This window comes from Mus caroli, unplaced genomic scaffold (assembly GCF_978045245.1).
Source record: "Mus caroli unplaced genomic scaffold, Mus_caroli_1 scaffold_15, whole genome shotgun sequence".
In the NCBI taxonomy this organism is placed as follows: Eukaryota; Metazoa; Chordata; class Mammalia; order Rodentia; family Muridae; genus Mus; species Mus caroli.
The window spans coordinates 102,322,541-102,341,156 of NW_028227270.1; the positions used below are offsets into that span (position 1 = coordinate 102,322,541).

An 18,616-nucleotide genomic window follows, 5' to 3' on the forward strand; every position below is an offset into this window, starting at 1 on the left:
AGGAAGAAATAAAAAGTAAATGAAAATGATAGAGTAAGTGGACATTTCCACAGCGACTTAGGTAAAGTTCTTCCTAGAGCTCTGACAGGGCTCCGTGTCTTTAGTGTCAATGAACATGAAGCTATGTCGCCATTACTCATCTGACTATACAGGGAGTTGATGGAAATCATGAAAATCTATACAAAATGGCTATGGAAAAAATGGGCCTCTTTCGGAAGACTGGGGTTTCCCCTGACTTTCCTATTTATTCAGAAAGCACTGCTTGTTTGAACTTTGTGTAGGGAAACTCACTATAGCCCAAGTGCCAGCTCCTGCCAGGTCAGCTTTAAACAGTGGATGAAAAACAGACTCAGAAAATCATATTCCCAGCCTACTACATTCTTTGAAAGACTGAGTCTGACATAATCGCAGGGAACTGAAGACATGTCTGAAGATGTCTTACAGGCTTTATCATTTCCATGTAATTACTATACTTTTGAGGAAAACCATTGTCTCTGAACTGTATGCAGATGTACTTTGCTAGGTACATCTAGATTTTTTCGAAATGAAATGTGTAACAAATTGGCCCTAGAAACTGGAGTGCATAGAGAGTGCTTCCCTTAGGTCTGCTTACTCTCTCCAGAGTGACGGAGAAGGCATTCTAACTCCGTGTCTCCTTTACCATAAGCCTATAGGTGGACTCTGCCTGCCCACTGCAGGCTGTGCTGTAGGAATTGGCAATGGAGTTATGTGGTACAAGGTAACACTCTTGCTAACATGTACAACCCTTTAATTCTATGCAGGAGGCTTGTGTCTTACATCAAACCTTTTTATATCTTTTAGAAAGATATGAAAAAAGGCAATTGCAAAACAAACAAACAAAAACCAACTTATTTTTGTTGTCCTCATCAGCCATAAATCTTGAAGAAGACATTATTACCTTGCAGCCATGTCGTACTCTCCTCTCTCCACCAGGTGGTTTACATATGCCAACCCAATATCCTATAGAGAGGCAAATGAAGTAAATGAACAATGCACATGCAACATTTGAAAAGCTGAGTGTCAGTCTCTGAGTAGACAGGACGCAGGGTCCTCTGAGAAGCATTGACAACATCTGTCTATGTTACAGCTTGGGTGATGTCACACTTCAGCACCTTTAGATTTAAATGCACTTTTACTTGCTTTATACAAACTTTAATAATGTAGTTTTAGAGATCTAGCCCTGTTTCCATGTGAAAAATCTTCTAATATCTTTCCAGAGAAAGTACCTGAAACTAGAAACATAGCCTAAAGTTGTCATTGGATATAAAGGTCTGTTTCCAGTGTCTTCTCTTAAATGCGACCTCTTCCAGGAGAAGGCTAAAGACATGCAAGAAAAATGAAGTGGAAGGCTCTCACCTAGGGCCGTGGAGACAGACAGGTAGAATCGAGGGCCTTTAAATGCCAGTATGGAAATCTAATACAACAGAAGCTTCCTAATGTAGATACACAAATGAGGGTGATGTAAATCAAACTGCAAATAATAGGGGAGACAGAGCTGAAACTGAACATTTCTTGGTCCGAAATGAAGCTTCCTGTACCAGAATTGGGCTACACCTAATCCCATTGCTGGCCAAAGGGTCTCATGGGAACCCCCAAACAACTTGGGCTGATGATAAAGCTATAAGTTGTTCTTCACAAACTGACAGTAAGACCCCATTACGGAAGACAACATCTACACAACTCACTGAACATGGAGAAGCTAAGCTGGTACCCACAGAGAGCCTCACTCCTACTAGCCAGTGTTCTCAGTACAAGAAAATACGCTACACACCACCAAAATAGAAATGCAAACACCAACCCAGCCACAAATGCTTTCATTTACAAAGGAGACCTGCCTTCAAGATATTATTATATTCTTCCAGTCTCCATCTGCACCCCAGAGTTAACCCTGTGGCACAGCTCTCTTGACCCAAATCCTATCCAGAGAGAGCTGGTCTCCCAGGAGTGCTGACACACTTAAGATCGCAGGCTCACAGGCCCAAGGAGGGAAATGCTCCAGTCAGAGACTGCAAGACCAACTAACACTAGAAGTAATCAGATGGCGAGAGGCAAGCACAAGAATGTAAGCAACAGAAACCAAGGCTACTTGGCATCATCAGAACACAGTTCTCCCACTACAGCAAGTCTTGGACACCCCAACACACCAGAAAAGAAAAAATTTGGATTAAAAAACACATTTCATGATGATGATAGAGGATTTTAAGAAGGACATAAAAAACTTCTTATAGAAATACAGGAGAACACAGGTAAACAGGTAGAAGACATTAAAAAGGAAACACAAAAATAAAGAATTATAGGAAAACACAACCAAGCAGGTGAAGGAATTGAACAAAAGCATTCAGGATCTAAAAATAGAAATAGAAACAACAAAGAAGTCACAAAAGCAGACAACACTGATGATAGAAAACCTAGGAAAGAGATTAGGAGTCATAGATGCAAGCATCACCAACAATACAAGAGATAGAAGAGAGAATATGAGGTGTAGAAGATACCATAGAAAACATTGACACAATAGTCAAAGAAAATGCAAAATGAAAAAAGGTCCTAATCCAAAATATCCAGGATATCCAGGACACAATGTGAAAACCAAACCTAAGGATAATAGGTATAGAAGTGAGCCAAGATTCCCAAGTTAAAGGGCCAGTAAATATCTTCAACAAAATTATAGAAGAAAACTTCCCTAACCTAAAGAAAGAGATGCCCATGAAAATACAAGAACTCCAAATAGATTGGACCAGAAAGGAAATTCTTCTCATCACATAAAAATCTAAATACACCAAATGCACAAAACAAAGAAATATTAAAAGTAGAAAGGGAAAAAGGTAGAGTAACATATAAAGGCAGACCTATCAGAATTACACCACACTTCTCAGCAGAGACTATAAAAGCAAAAAGATCCTGGGAAGATGTCATACAGACCCTACGAGAACAAAAATGCCAGCCCAGGCTACTATACTCAGCAAAACTCTCAATTACCATAGATGGAAAAACCAAGATATTCCATGACAAACCAAATTTATACAATATCATTCCACAAATCCAGCCCTATAAAGGATAATAGATAGAAAACTCCAACACAAGGAGGGAAACTACACCCTAGGAAAAGCAAGAAAGTAATCTTCTTTCAACAAACCCAATAGGAGATAATCACACAAACATACAAGTAACATCAATAATAACAGGGAGCAACAATCACTATTCCTTACTATCTCTTAACATCAATGGATTCAATTCCCCAATAAAAAGACATAGACTAACAAACTGGATACAAAAACAGGACCTAGCATTTTGCAGCATACAGGAAATGTACCTCAGTGACAAAGATGGACACTGCCTCAGAGTAAAAGGCTGGAAAAAACTTTTCTAAGCAAAATGGTACAAAGAAACAAGCTGGAGTAGCCATTCTAATATCGAATAAAATCAACTTTCAACCAAAAGTTATCAAAAAAGTTAAGGAAGGACATTTCATACTGTTCAAAGGAAAAATCTACCAAGATGAACTCTCAATTCTGAACATCTATGCTCCAAATGCAAGGGCACCCATATTCATAATAGAAATTTTATTAAAGCTCAAAGCACACATTGTACCTCACACAATAATAGTGGGAGACTTTAATACCCCACTCTCATCAACGGACAGATGATGGAAACAGAAACTAAACAGAGAAACTAACAGAAGTTATAAACCAAATGGATTTAGCAGATATTTATAGAACACTTCATCCTAAAACAAGAGAGTATACCTTCTTCTTAGCCCCTCATGGTACCTTCTCCAAAATTGACCATATAACTGGTCACAAATCAGGTCTTAACAGATACAATGAGATTGAAACAATCTTATGCACCCTATCAGATCACCACGAAATAAACCTGTTCTTCAACAACAAAAACAACAGAAAGCCTACTCAATGATAATTTGGTCAAGGAAGATATAAAGAAAAGAATTAGCCAGGTGTGGTAGCAAAGCCAGCCTGGTCTACAAAGTGAGTTCCAGGACAGCCAGGGCTACACAGAGAAACCCTGACTCGGGAAAAAAAAAAAAAAAAAAAAAAAAAAAAAAAAAAAAAAGAAAAGAAAAAGAAGAAAAGAATTAAGACTTTTTAGAATTTAATGAAAATGAAGGCATAACAACCCAAAACTTATGGGGACACAATGAAAACAGTGCTAAGAAGAAAACTCGTAGCTCTGAGTGCCTCCAAAAAGAAACTGGAGAGAGCTTACACCAGCACTTTGGCAGCACACCTGAGAGCTCTAGAACAAAAAGAAGTAAATACACACAAGCGGAGTAGATGGCGGAAAATAATCAATCTCAGGGACGAAATCAACCAAGTACAAACAAAAAGAACTATACAAAGAATCAACAAAAAGGGCTGGAGAGTTAAGAGCACTGACTGCTCTTCCAGCGGTCCTAAGTTCAATTCCCAGCAACAATATGGTGGCTCACAACCATCTGTAATAAGATCTGATGCCCTCTTCTGGTGTGTCTGAAGACAGCTATAGTGTATTCACATAAATAAAATAAATAAATCTTAAAAAAAAAAAAATCAACAAAACCAGGAGCTGGTTCTTTGAGAAAATCAACAATATAGATAAACCCTTAGCCAGACTAACCAGAGGGTCCAGAGGCAGTATCCAAATTAACAAAATCAGAAATGAAAAGGGAGACATAACAACAGAAAGTGAGGAAATTCAGAAAGTCATCACATCCTACTACAAATGCCTATACTCACCCAAACTGGAAAAGGTGAATGAAATGGACAATTTTCTAGACAGATACCAGGTACCAAAGTTAAATCAGGATCAGATAAACGATCTAAACAGTCCCATAACCGCTAAAGAAATAGAAGCTGTCCTTAGAAGTCTCCCAACCAAAAAAGCCCAGGACCAGATGGTTTGAGTGCAGAATTCTATCAGACCTCCAAAGAAGAGCTAATACCAATAATCTTCAAACTATTCCACAAAATAGAAACAGAAGGAACACTACCCAATTCGCTCTATGACAATCATGCTCATACCTAAACCACACAAAGACCCAACAAAGAAAGAGAACTTCAGACCAATTTCCCTTATGAATATCAATGCAAAAATAATAAAATTCTTGCAAACCAAATCCAAGAACACATCAAAACATCATCATGATCAAGTAGGCTTCATCAGGGATGCAGGGATGGTTCAATATATGGAAATCCATCAACATAATCCACTATATAAACAAACTCAAAGAAAAAAAAACATGATTATCTCGTTAGATGCTGAGAAAGCACTTGACAAAATTCAACACCCCTTCATGATAAAAGTCTTGTAAAGATCAGGAATTCAAGGCCCATACCTAAACATAGTAAAAACAATATACAGCAAGCCAGTAGCCAATATCAAACTAAATGGAGAGAAGCTGGAAGTAATCCCACTAAAAGCAGGGACTAGACAAGGCTGTCCACTTTCTTCCTACCTATTCAATATAGAACTTGAAGTCCTAGCCAGAGCAGAGGTCAAAGGGATAGAAATTGGAAAGGAAGAAGTCAAAATATCACTATGCGCAGATGATATGATAGTAAGATATGATACTTAAGAGACCCCAAAATTTCCACCAGAGAACTCCTAAACCTGATAACTTCAGCAAAGTGGCTGGTTATAAAATTAACTCAAATCAGTAGCCTTCTTCTACTAAAATGATAAGCAGGCTGAGAAAGAAATTAGGGAAATGACACCCTTCATAAATCGTCACAAATGATATAAAATACCTGGTGTGACTCTAACTAAGCAAGTGAAAGATCTGTGTGACAAGAACTTTAAGTCTCTGAAGAAAGAAATCAAAGAACATCTCACAAGATGGATAGATCTCCCATGCTCATGGATTGGCAGTATTAATACAGTAAAAATGGCCATCTTGCTGAAAGCAATTTATAGATTCAATGCAATCCACATCAAAATTCCAACTGAGCAATTTGCAAATTCACTTGAAATAACAGAAAACCCTGGATAGCAAAAACTATTCTCAACAATAAAAGAACTTCTGGGGGAATCACCATCCCCAACCTCAAGTGGTACTACAAAGCAATCTTGATAAAACTGCATGGTACAGGTACAGAGACAGGCAGGAAGATCAGTGGAACAGAAATGAAGACCCAGAAATGAATCCACACACTTATGGTCACTTGATCTTTGGCAAAGGGGCCAAAACTATCCAATGGAAAAAAGTCAGCATTTCCTTCCTTCCTTCCTTCCTTCCTTCCTTCCTTCCTTCCTTCCTTCCTTCCTTCCTCCCTCCCTCCCTCCCTCCCTCCCTGCCTTCCTTTCACAACAAGAACTTGTTTTTACTTTCGAGATACAGAAGTTTGCATGTTTTGCAAATACTGCTTGAGAGCAACACTCATATGCACAGTGCTTTCTGTCTAACAGCGCATAAATACAGATACTTATCCATAGTGCAATGTTGGTTCAGCCAGGATCCGCCTTGCATATATACTAAAGAATGACTGATCAAACCAGAACTGTTTTGTCAAGGCAACTTTCTATAACTGGATAGATATTTTAACAGACAGATGTAGGTAGTGCACATCTTTCTAAATGATAACATTATTTGCAAATAACAGACTCCTCTGCTAACTTAGGGATGAATTTACTTTGACCCAGGAACTGGGAGTAGAGCCCCTCAACATGGCTTTAAGTTCGGGAAGAACTGAGGTTATCAGAATTTGGGCAGTCTGTTTTGTTTCCCTAAAAACAAAAGTCACAATGAAGCCAGATTATGTGCTTTACAAAAGCTAAATAATAAACCCAGTAAGGACCACATGGCAAGATTAGATCATTCAGTTTCTGCTTCCTTCTTTAAACAAGGCACAAACTTGACTGCCTTCGAGGTTACAGCTTCCCCAGATGTGATACTCAAGAGTAGTTACATAAAAGAAAAACCTTAGTTTAAAATCCCTTATTACATTTGTTTGTGTGTATATGTGTCATAGAACAACTTGAAGGTGCCAATTCTCTCTATTGGGTCCTGGGGATCGAACTCAGGTCAGCAGGCTTGGTGGCAACCACAAACTAAGCCACTTTGATGGCCCCCAAATTAGTATCTAACATAACAATCATCATACCTCACACAGTTGTAGCTATAAGTATCTTGTTTCTGCCCCTTTCAGACAATCATCATACAAGTCTCAGAATGTAGCTCTATGGTAAATTATCCAGAACCCTGATGGCATGTGTACTCTTGGAGCACTTCTTCCCACAAGAAAGCATGGATGTGAGCAGTGGGAAGCAGCCTCTTGTAAGGGACTGTGTTGGCTTAATTACATATCACACATTCCCTAAGCTATGCCAGGTCACCTCATGCTTGCTCCACAGCTCATTTATATCAGATGGTGAACAGATCTTTACACAGGTCACTCATTCCCTGAAACTTCTCTGTACACAAACAACCCTGAATTTATGGCCACAATGGCCTGTTAAGCATGAAACCTAACCATTCCCAAGGCAGCTAGAGGTGCTGTTGTTGGTAGCTACTGACATTAACTCCTTGATGTTTACATAGTAAATATTTGCAGCCTAGAACATTACAGATTCCAAAACTGATAATGAACCTGTGGGTGTTGATGGATAAATCAAACAAATTTTAACATTAGTGATGCAAAAACTGGTGAAAATGAAGTCCTCATAGAATGGAACCTTTTACATTTTGCCTAGTAAGATAAAACCATCAAGACAACATAGGAATGACACACGGAGCCAGAACCTGTGAAACAACACAAATATCTATCTGAAGGTACAAGAGGTTGTACCTGGACTGTAAGCAGCATAAGTACCTACATCTCATCTCACAAAGTAATACAGACGGGGAAGCGTTACAGTGTATCGGCAAGAGCCACCACCAACAACAAAAAGACACAAACAAACAAACAAACAACAAACAAAACTAGTAGGAAATAGTTGTAAAAGACAGCATTTTCAACAAATGGTGTTGGTTCAACTGGCAACCAGCATCTTACTATACAAACTACACTAAGGCTCCTCTTTAGTGATCTTCAACCCAGGCCCTCCCTCTGATCCTCTGTCCATGACTCTGTCATTAAAACAAGAGGTTACATTATCTTCTTCATGTTCAAAAACAGAACCAAGTGTTATGGATAGTCCTGGAGCTAATTATAGTTGATAATTCCATTCTTCTGTGAGGGACTGTGAACGAGGAGTGAGTCAGCACTCAGGTGATTTCCAGTAAACCTGCTTCCCACTTTACTTTGTAAAATAAAAGAGAGCTGATGATTGGGCAGATAAAGGGAAGGTGGAACAGAAGGCTGGGAGAGAGAAGGAGAAAATGGGAGAAGATACAGAAGAGGAGGAAGAAGAAGAAAAGTGGAGCAGAAGCATGTGGCCTGAAGAAACCACAAGTTATAAGGAGTCTCATAGATGTAGAAGATGGTATTGTAGTGGTAGATCTGCACAATCTAGGCACACAGCATGTATTCATATTAACTGAGTTGTGATTTCATTGCTTGGGCATATTTGGGTTGGAGATTTACTGCAACAACCAAGTTTTAAATAGGCATTTGCTTTCAGAATATAGTCTAGCTTTACCGATATAGTAATTTTTTATTAGATATTTTTATTTACATTTCAAATGCTAACCCAAAAGTTCCCTATATCCTTCCCTCACCCTGCTCCCCTATCCACCACTCCCACTTCTTGGCCCCGGCGTTCCCCTGTACTGGGGCATATGAAGTTTGCAAGACCAAGGGCCCTCTCTTCCCAATGATGGCCAACTAGGCCATCTTCTGCTACATATGCAGCTAGAGACACGAGCTCTGGGGGTACTGGTTAGTTCATATTGTTGTTCCACCTATAGGGTTGCAGACTCCTTCAGTTCCTTTGGTACTTTCTCTAGCTCCTCCATTGGGGACCCTGTGTTCCATCCTATAGATGACTGTGAGCATCCACTTCTATGTTTGCCAGACACTGGCATAGCCTGATATAGACAGCTATATCAGGATCATTTCAGATATAGTAATTTTTAAAATTATTTTTGTAGTTAGTTCATTCAACTGCCCCACATAACTAAAAGTCTGAACCCCTTCAGTCTCTGTACCTTTGATATACCATCCTAATGGCTACAGGCCCTCTTCAGTTGTAAAGAATTACTATTTTCCTCAACTGTGCCTAAAAATAAAAGATCTGATTTTCTCTCTTCTTTCTATTAGTTTATTGTTTTGCATTCTTTAGGAATTAAGGTTCACGTGTACAGTTTTACAGAGAATTTTAAGATGAAGAAAGGAACAGAAACGTTGTGGAAACCCAACTACACAGAGAAGGCTGAGTTTCTAGTATTCATTTGTAAATGAGGGTAATGAGCTCAGTGATGTAACTACAAGAGGCTTTACATGTGGAGAATTTGATTTCATGTAAGGTCTCTGCCTGAAATTCACTGTCACACTTAGCAAAGAAATCCGTTTCTAGCCATTGTACTTTTCCAGAATCCAAAATGTAATAAAAATGTATTTGATTTCCTAGAATAGTCTCCATAACAAAAGCAATTGAATTTGTTATCAGGGCCATACCAAAGCAATCTAGTTTGAAGAGACCAGTTATGATACATTTTGTGATAATGTGATTTTATCTATGATATAAAGAGGCTTCCACGCGATCAACTAGAGAGCTTAGTATTGAAAGAGCACTGCACAAATGCAGTTTCCAAATTTCCTAAAGCTACATCCTAGCAGGTGTTCCAATCTCTTGTTTACAAGCAGAAACTAACTGGATAAAGTGAGATCTTGTGCCCTCCTAGGTAAAAGGATTAGTACAAAACAAACTATGAACAGACACAAAGAACCTGTTGTTCTTTCCAGCTCACTCCATCCCTTTTGAGTTAGTAAGGACAGTTATGCTTACACAAGGAAGCTGAACTTACCAGAATCTTATGTCGTTTAATGTTCCTTTGGCTAATTTCAGCTGCCATCAAAGCTTCCTACATTTGCATCATGAGAAGGGCCATGGGGAAAAAGAGAGAGCAGCAGTGAGTGGGAGACAAGGGAAGTGCAAAGGAAGGCTTCAATTTATTCCCACAGTAAGATCGTGGGATCACATTTCACATACAAGTCAGTGTGCAAGAAAATCTCTTAGACTTCAAGGAAAAAAAAAGGGTACCTGTCATTCTAAGTCTATGTGACAAAGACTGTGTAAAGGGCACTTGTCATTTATGTTTCAATAAATGGAAAGAATGTACATGTGTTTTCATGTCTACAATTAAGCTTATGAAAACTGTATATTTTTGTTTCATGAGTATTAGTGTCACATAAATATTTAACACATAAACTAATTTTATAAAATTTTACTTAATCTAGGGGCTGGAGAGATGGCTCAGTACTTAAGAGTGCTTTCTTTGCAATCATGATCAGAGCTCAGATCCCACCCAGCATCCATGTAACAAGCCAGTCGTCTCTCCAAATGCCTAGAAGCCCAGTTCTGAGGGTGGTGATACAGAATGGTAGCTACACTTGCTTTCTTCTAGACTAGCAGAGAAAACTTGAGGACTGGACTCAGGGAAAGATTAGAAACATTAGAAATAAATTAATCTAAAGTAATACAGTAATAGCTTGATTATATGCCAGTTATTAATATATAACAACTAGACTAGTTTACAAATTAATAAAAAAAGGGCCCCAGTTCTTCTAGATAAATTAGTGGCAGTTGTTTTCTCTTGATGGACAGAGAAAACCATTTAGAGTCATGCTAAGAAACAAAATATCTTGGCAGCTATTACAGTCGTATAGAATGCTGTTGTTTTAATCCTTAGTCGGTCATGTTGGTACACTGTCTGCTCAAACTTGTCTAAGCTCAGGGAAGTAGACAGCACTGTTCTACCAAATGAGTTCAAGCCATTCTACGTAACAATAAATCTGGTATGTTTCCTTACACAAAATAAGCAATTTTACCAACACATCCAAAGAAAAACCACTGAAGCACTTTAGGGAAATAATCACAAAACCTTCAGTCAGCACTGACTCCCCCTTCTATGAACCACACGCCCTCCCCTGACCCACCCATCAACAGGAAAGCTGGCCAACTGAACTGCATGCTTTTTTGCTCACTCTTTTCTGAGAGAGAGAAATTGTAACATTTTTGGTTTGGAGCACACTAACTCAATATGAAAGATTTACTATAAAAATCTTTTTTCATTTTTTTTTTCAGACAAGTCAATACTTTCAGGAAAGTAAAATCAAAGCTACTTCATATTTCTTCTTCTCAAGGAGCCAGTCGATATGATCATCCTGGTCTCGTTCCTTGGCTACGACGACATCTCTTGGACTCACGACATAGAAGAGTGATTCCCCCTCAGAGTATTCTTGAAGGGAAGAGAGAGGATAGCTTGGTATCAATAGTGGCAATCATTTCAGGGAATGGAATTAGCCTACAATTTCAGACTCAACAGTCAATTTTCTCCCCCTGCAGCCAAGTGTGCATGCCTCTGCTGTAAGGTCAAGGAGGGTGAGTAGCGTCACGTGGACTGCTCTTAAATGCACCACAGTGTAAAACTATTCAAAAGAAGAGCAAGGAGAAAGAGCTAGAACCACAAACAAGGTAGACTTAAAAATTAAAGTTTACTACATTAACATTCAGACTTCAGATGAACAAACACAACCCAAACTAACTGTGCTAGCGCATACTGGGCTTCATCTACTGAGTATAAACCTTACTAATGGACACCTATAGTGCTGCTCTACTCTTACAGAACAATACATCTCACAGTCAACAAGAAATGTCTCCTCTTCACCAGGGTCAAGGCCATCTAATGCATAAGTGACAGATGCCCAAGCCCTGGGGACATAATCTATCATTTCAGCATGTTGCCCGTGATGCCAATGCTGAGTGTCTGCTACAGAATTCAATTATAAAAACTCTCTAAAGGGTTTCTAAGCAGACAACTGAGTTTGCTCTGAGCAAAATACCCAGACTATGTTTTCAGTTCTGAATCATAATTGTTTTTGGAAAATCCAAAATTGACTCTTATAGTTTTTGACTAATTAGAGGGTTCATATAAGAAGGACCAGACGCATACAGAGTCAGTCATCATTTTTTTTGTCCAAATGAAAACTAAAAATATTTTCATAAGATGTTTGTTGTTTATAAAGCAAGAATAAATTCTAAAGAGCTTAAAGTGTTTCTTTTTCTTCAGTGCACTTTACAAAGACATGACAATGGACTTTTTAGGCAGGACTAAAGAGTTACAGTTTTCCTTTTGCTTCTGAGTGGTGATTAGTGTAGCCACCCACTTATTCCACAGTCCCTGTGACAGGAGGGGACTCTCTCCATGTCTTAGTCCTCCGTTCCCAACAGAAGGACTTCACTGCCACTTAGGTTGGCCTCCACTGCAAACCTTCCAGGAACATAAGGTTTGGACAGAGTCATGCTGTTTGATATCAAGTTAAATGTAACTTAAACAGAATAGGGCTGGGATATGCTGGGTGCCAATGTTTCCCTAGCATGTTTAAAGCCAAGGGTTTGATTGCCAGCACAGCAAACTAGCTGACTAGCTGGTTTGATGGAACAAGACACACACACACACATACACACACACACAAAACACAACAAAAAAAAAGAACAAATTTCTCACCTTGGTTCCTGTCCTATGTCTAACATTCCTTTTTGCTATGAACACTCAGATAGGATATGTAGTCTTTATGAATCTAGTACCCTGGCTCTTACTGGCAGAGGCCAGCACAGGTACTGTCTAAAGTCCTGTCAGTACCTATATTTAAATTCCCCTTTGGATGAGCTGAACAGAATAAGCAGAACAAGGCACATAAGCACATCTCTGCTGCCTCACCTAAGTGGTAATCCCTACATTCATTCTCCTGAAAGCCTCTGACTGTCAAAGCATCAGAGGAGATCTCTTCACAAGTCTCCGGAAGTGGCTGGATGATGTCCAGTCTAGGTCGTGCACAGTATTCTCTTTCCTAGGGGAAAACAATAGAGAAGGCTCATTTTACTTATGTTTCTTAGGTTATACAAATGAACAAGCTAGCCATACTTGTTTTGAATTTGTCATTTTGGCACAAACAAGACCTCAGTTCTAAAAGCTTGCCATAAGCAACCACCTAATCCTGTCTTATTCTGTGATTGTTTTCTGAAAATATACAGAATGATGGCACTTATGAATGGCACAGCGTCCAATCCTAAAGCAGCGGTAGCTGATGAGAATCTTCTTCACTTGAGAGCATTTAGACTCATCCTGGAAGCATATTTATGGGTTTGTGTACAAAGATATTCCCAGAAAAGTTAAAAGTAACCAAGAAAGAGTTCCCCACTGCTGATGTGGGCTGCACCATCCCTTGTGCTGGGTCCTGAACTAAAAGCAGCCTTATCTCTCTCTGCTTCTGGGTGGTAGATGTGGTGTGATCAGCAGCCATCAGCAGGCCCCACCAAGATAAACTATCTGGTCAAATTGTGAGGCAAAGTGAACTAACCCACCCTCCCTCCCTCCCTCCCTTCCTTCCTTCCATTGCTTTTACCCAGTATTTCATCACAGCGTGTAAAAAGGGATGAACCTGTGGCCTAACAGTAGCAAACACAGCTATACTACAGCTACGTGAATATAAAGAACGGCCAAAACAATAATTAAAAACGAGTTCACTATTCAAAACACTGCTAATATTAGGAAACTTAGTAGTAGTGTCCAAAAGCCAGAGACTAAAATCCGTCTCTAAATCAATCTTGTTGAGACGGTGGAACTGCCTGCATCTCTATCACCTGACAGAGAGGACCTTACGCTGCAGAGGGCTGTTTAACACAAGCAATATGATTAGCGTGAACAGGGAACTAAGTTGTCCATCTGATTTGACTATAATTAGCATAAAAAGCCAGTGACTACAGTTACTGAAAGTGAAGCCCTGGTTCACGACAGATGGGAAAGGTGAGGTGACAGGTTTGAGGACCAAGGGCTATGAAACACAGATCACTCACTCACTGGGTTCTCAAATGAAACCTGGAGAGCGATTAAACATTATTATTCTCAGTTTTAGAGTCAGAGACTGAGGGTTAAAAAATTAAGAATAAAGTTAAATAAGTCAATGGCAAGGGTGGAATGTTTAGAAAAACTGAAACTTCTGGTCAACCGTAGACTTCTGGATCAAGTGGGTTCTGACTTGGGGATATGGGCCTGACAGGCATGAACCCCATCTGCCATCAACCTGCAAAGCAGCAACAACACACACACTTGGATCTGGTATGGAGTGAGAAACAGAGAAACAAACCCCAAATGTCTGTCTTTTACTTCAAACATGTGGAAGTTTGAATGTGGATTTCTCTAAGCACTTTTGTTAAACAAGAAGCCATTATACCAGCCTTGTATCTCACAATAGGGTTACATCTATTGACACTCAACTATATATACACCATAATTTATCAGAGCTTTGAAAAATGTGAAGAAGAAAATATATATAAAAAAAAAAGAAAATATCAATTTTTAACAAAAAGAATGGAGGAGAAAGACAGAAATATTTTTAAAAACTGGCTGTAATAAAAATGATAAAAAATATCAAAATCATGATAATGAAAAACAGCTGAAGTTTACTAAATCATACATGAAGTTTTGAAGCTGAGGGGGTAGCTCAGTGACAGGCTCCTGCTAAGTAGCTGGGGGATCCTGCAGTCTGATCCTTAGCACTGGGATTAGGAAAGAAGAAAATGTCTTTTACATGTGTTAAGGGGTGCGTAACTAAGGTGGCTGTGTCACTTTACGGCCCTTGCTCCCAGTAGCATGGTCCATGTTCCTATCCATGAGCTTCTCACGAGCACCGACTTAGTTTTATCATCATCCCCTAGTACTTGGGGAAAATTCAATTCTTAAGACATGTGCCTTATCAATGAGGGAAAGAAAATTGGGGAACAGCTTAACAAATTAGGGTACTTTAACTAGATAGACTAGCATCTATCTTCTAAACAGTTCACAAGGAAAACCACACGCACATGCACACACACGCACATGAAGTGAGAATAATGCACAGAAGAACAGCGGTCCTCAAAGGACCAGTGACTGCCAGAGTGGAGACAGGTGTGTGCACGGAAGGCATCACACGGGAAACACAGGAGGCTATTAATGAAAAGCCAATAGAAGCAGCCAATGAACATCTAATAGGCACAGATTTTCAATATGAAAACAGAAATTGGTAATGGTGTGCCTAAAACTGACTGTCGTTCATCTGCCCTAATTTTATTGTTACTCTGTACTTAAGAGCTGAAACCACACACTGATGTTATATAAAGTGAATCTCCATATGCTGCACGCTAACTCACTTCCTAGGTTCTTCCTTCTTTCTTTGAAAAGCCATCCTGTGGATTCTGCCCAGTGAGGATAGCCTTCCCTGGGTTTTCTCCTTTCTTATACCCTTTATTAACACACATTTCCCAGGCTTCCCTTTTCTTCTCCTTTTTATTTTTTGATCAGCTGTTTATTAGGCTTCCCCTTTCCCATTTTATTGCTTTTCCCCTTGTTTTGTTCAATCACATCCTCAATCTGCCCCACAGTCCTCATCAGAAAGCACTGCTCTCAACTCCCCCAGGAACCTCTGCCTTTCTGTATTTTCAAAAAATAAATAAAATAATAATAAACTGATGTCCTGCAATAGGGCTAGAAGCCAACCCTATTGATTTTAGGAGGTTTGAGGGTTCACTTAAGTCTACAGCGTTTCATTGCCTAGCAACATGGGCACCGAGAGCTTCAGTTACTATAGTGATGGCTCCCTAATGCAAGTGTTCTCTCAGAGAAAGGCTCAAGTGCAGCCACCACTTGTCAGCAAGGGCTCCCTGGGCTTTACTGCCTATTTTTTCCTTGCCATTTGAGGGGGTAAGGGAGAGGTGAAGGAGGAGGAGGGAGAGGAGGAAGAAGAGGAGGAAGAGGAGGAGGAAGAATAGGAGGAGAAAGAGGAAGAGATAAACAGGGAGTGTACACTTCACCTGCCTGTGTACTATGGAGGGCTAGAGAATCAATTGCCATTTCTTCTATACACAGCACCCAAAAGGAAATCCTTCACAAACTCTCCCTGTTCAGACCTTGAGGCAGCCTCTCGCCAGTACCAGCAAGACCCCTGAACTCTAACAAAAGGCAAACTGGGCATGGCACTGCTCTGGGCTTTAAATGGAGCCTGGGTGTCCCTAAATCCCAGAGAAGAGCTTCATTCCAGTGTCATCAAAACAAAATTTGGTTTTTGCTGCTGCTTTCCGCTAGCAACACATTACAATGTCTATCACCTGCATGGATAACTGAAGCAGCAACAACCTTTTCCAAAGCAAGACCTGGAATCATCAGGCCTCTGAGAGGTAGACATGTCTGGGCTCCAGGAAAGATGAAGCTGACCTTTCAGAAACTCACTCTGAGCACTGGGACCCCTGTTGTCACAGCGACCAGCTTCATCACTATCCTCTCTGCTAATGTAATGGCAGCATAGTTTCCTTGCCATTCAGCAAGAGGGAGCCTTTATTTCTTTCAGCTAAAATATCAAGTGACTGATGAAAAAGAAAAAAACAAAACAAAACAAAACAAAGAAGACGAAAACCCTGTCCTCTTTGTGCAGCAAAGGGAACAAAGGCAGGCAGGGAGTGGGACCTCTGAAGGTAAAGATGCTAGTCTGCAGGGTAATTTCTGCTAGGCTTATTTCACAGGTTGGAAAGTTCTGCTTGGATTATAGCAATCTCCCCTGACAGGTAGCCTGACCTGGGTGTGATGCTAAAAGCCAACTCTTCCATATCCCTCTGTACCTGGGGAGAAGATAATTACCGTTTTTTCTGAAACCTCCTTTACGTAGGAAAGTACAACAAGCTGATCACAGAGAGGTGCAAGTCCACTAATGTAGAATTCAGTTTCAAACTGAGACACTGCAAACAAAAAGCAGAAAGGATTCACCATTAAATGGAGCATAAAAGTGCACATGACGGCAAAGACACAGTGACTCTGAGTGCTACAATGCATTTAAAAATGCTTAAAATGGAAATAATGCCCACTCCCCTGATGTGATTATTACACATTGTGTATGTGTTGAATTATGATACTATACTAAATATGCACTGTAGTGTGTCTCATGTTAAAGTACTTTCACCATGCAGCACTGAGAGTGCTTTATAACCATCCATCTCAGGAAAGACTTCAAAGTTGACATTATAGCCAAAAATGAACCCCTAAATGGCAAGTTGTGAGTGCTCCCCTGTGCCATGTATGTTAATAAGAGCGTCATTGCACCACATGAAGACTCTCTGAAACAATAAAACCTAACATCGATTATTGTTAATAATAAAATAATAATTAAAATTATCTTTTTTCTTACAGATGAGGTGCAATGGTACAAAAAGTACAACTTATGTTTTTATTATTATAAAATATTACTTTGGTTTTGGCTTTAGACATTTTATTTTAACATTTTTGCATACTTATTTATATACAGAGAAAAATAATAAGCTTTTCAAATGTGTACTTAAAACTTAAGAAGAAATATGTTATTATAAGTTAAGAAACATGCACACTAAAGAAATGGTTCTGTGTGTAAGACGGGACTCTGCAAGCATGAGAACCTGAGTCGAAATCTCCAGCACCCACATCAAAGCCAGGCATGGACGCATGTGTCTACAGTCCCAGATTTGAGGGCCTGGGGGTGGGGAGGACAGGGAGATCCCAGAAGCCTCCTGGTCAGGCAGCTTAACTAAAATGGCAGTCTGGTTCTGTAGAGACCCTGGCGCAAGACAATAAGGCAGTTGCAGAAAGATACCCTATCCCCTCTTTTGGCTCCTCAGGTTCTAACACAAAGGAGTATTCTCACACAGTCAAATGCAACCAGCACATACACACGGAGCACTGTCAGGCCAGGCAGTGCAGTGCATTCCCAACTCTCCAAAGGCTAAGGAAAGAGGATCACCAATGCAAAGACTATTACAGTATTCAATGCCAGATAACTTGGTGAGCCTTTACTTCAAGGCAAAACTGAATACAAAGGAGGCTATGGACACAGCTCGGTGGTAGACTGCTTGTTTAACATGGATGAGATACCTGGTCTAATCCGCACTCCTGGAGTCGGGGGAAGGTGTGTGCACTTAGCCCATCACCCAAATGTTTTGTAATTCAGCCAGCCTCTGATGTCCTGAGTGGTGCTGCACTTCCGGTTATCACCTATGATGGACGTACTGTTTTTCCTGAGCTGGGAGAGCTCAGTGTGCCATGGCAGAAGGGATGTGAATGCTTGTGAAGTCTGCAAACCTGGGGCATAACTTCAATGAACGAACGTTACATTCTATGTGTAAAATGCTCTCATATGAAAGAAGAATCAGGAAAAGAGGGAAAACCTGACGTGCAGATGGAAGGAGCGTGAGAGAACGTTCTTGCTCTTTTCGCTTTCCTTGTCCATCAGGTTCCCTGCTTCTCTTGCCCTCGCTTATCTTACAGGCATCTTCATAATTTAACTTTTATATTCTAACAGGTGACCAAAGATGACTAACATAAACTTTAAGAGAGGTAAGTGTTTTCTGACCGTCCTTTTTAGCCTAGGTTGGCTTTGAAATTGCTATATAGCTGACAACGACTTTGAGCTCTGCTCTTCCCGATTCTACCTCCTAAATTCTGAGA

General features: G+C 39.9%; 1 protein-coding gene across 2 annotated transcripts in view; it reads right to left on the bottom strand.

Annotated features, from left to right (window-relative positions):
- Vps41 (VPS41 subunit of HOPS complex) overlaps positions 1-18,616 on the bottom strand; it is a 161,542-nt gene that overhangs the window by 33,913 nt on the left and 109,013 nt on the right. For both annotated transcript variants that reach the window (XM_021180045.1, XM_029468461.1), the window contains exons 11-15: positions 16,784-16,881; positions 12,836-12,965; positions 11,238-11,353; positions 9,920-9,976; positions 920-981 (exon numbers count right to left, since the gene is read on the bottom strand). In XM_021180045.1, coding sequence (XP_021035704.1) covers positions 920-981; positions 9,920-9,976; positions 11,238-11,353; positions 12,836-12,965; positions 16,784-16,881 — 463 coding nt within the window. The remainder of the gene's footprint in view (positions 1-919; positions 982-9,919; positions 9,977-11,237; positions 11,354-12,835; positions 12,966-16,783; positions 16,882-18,616) is intronic.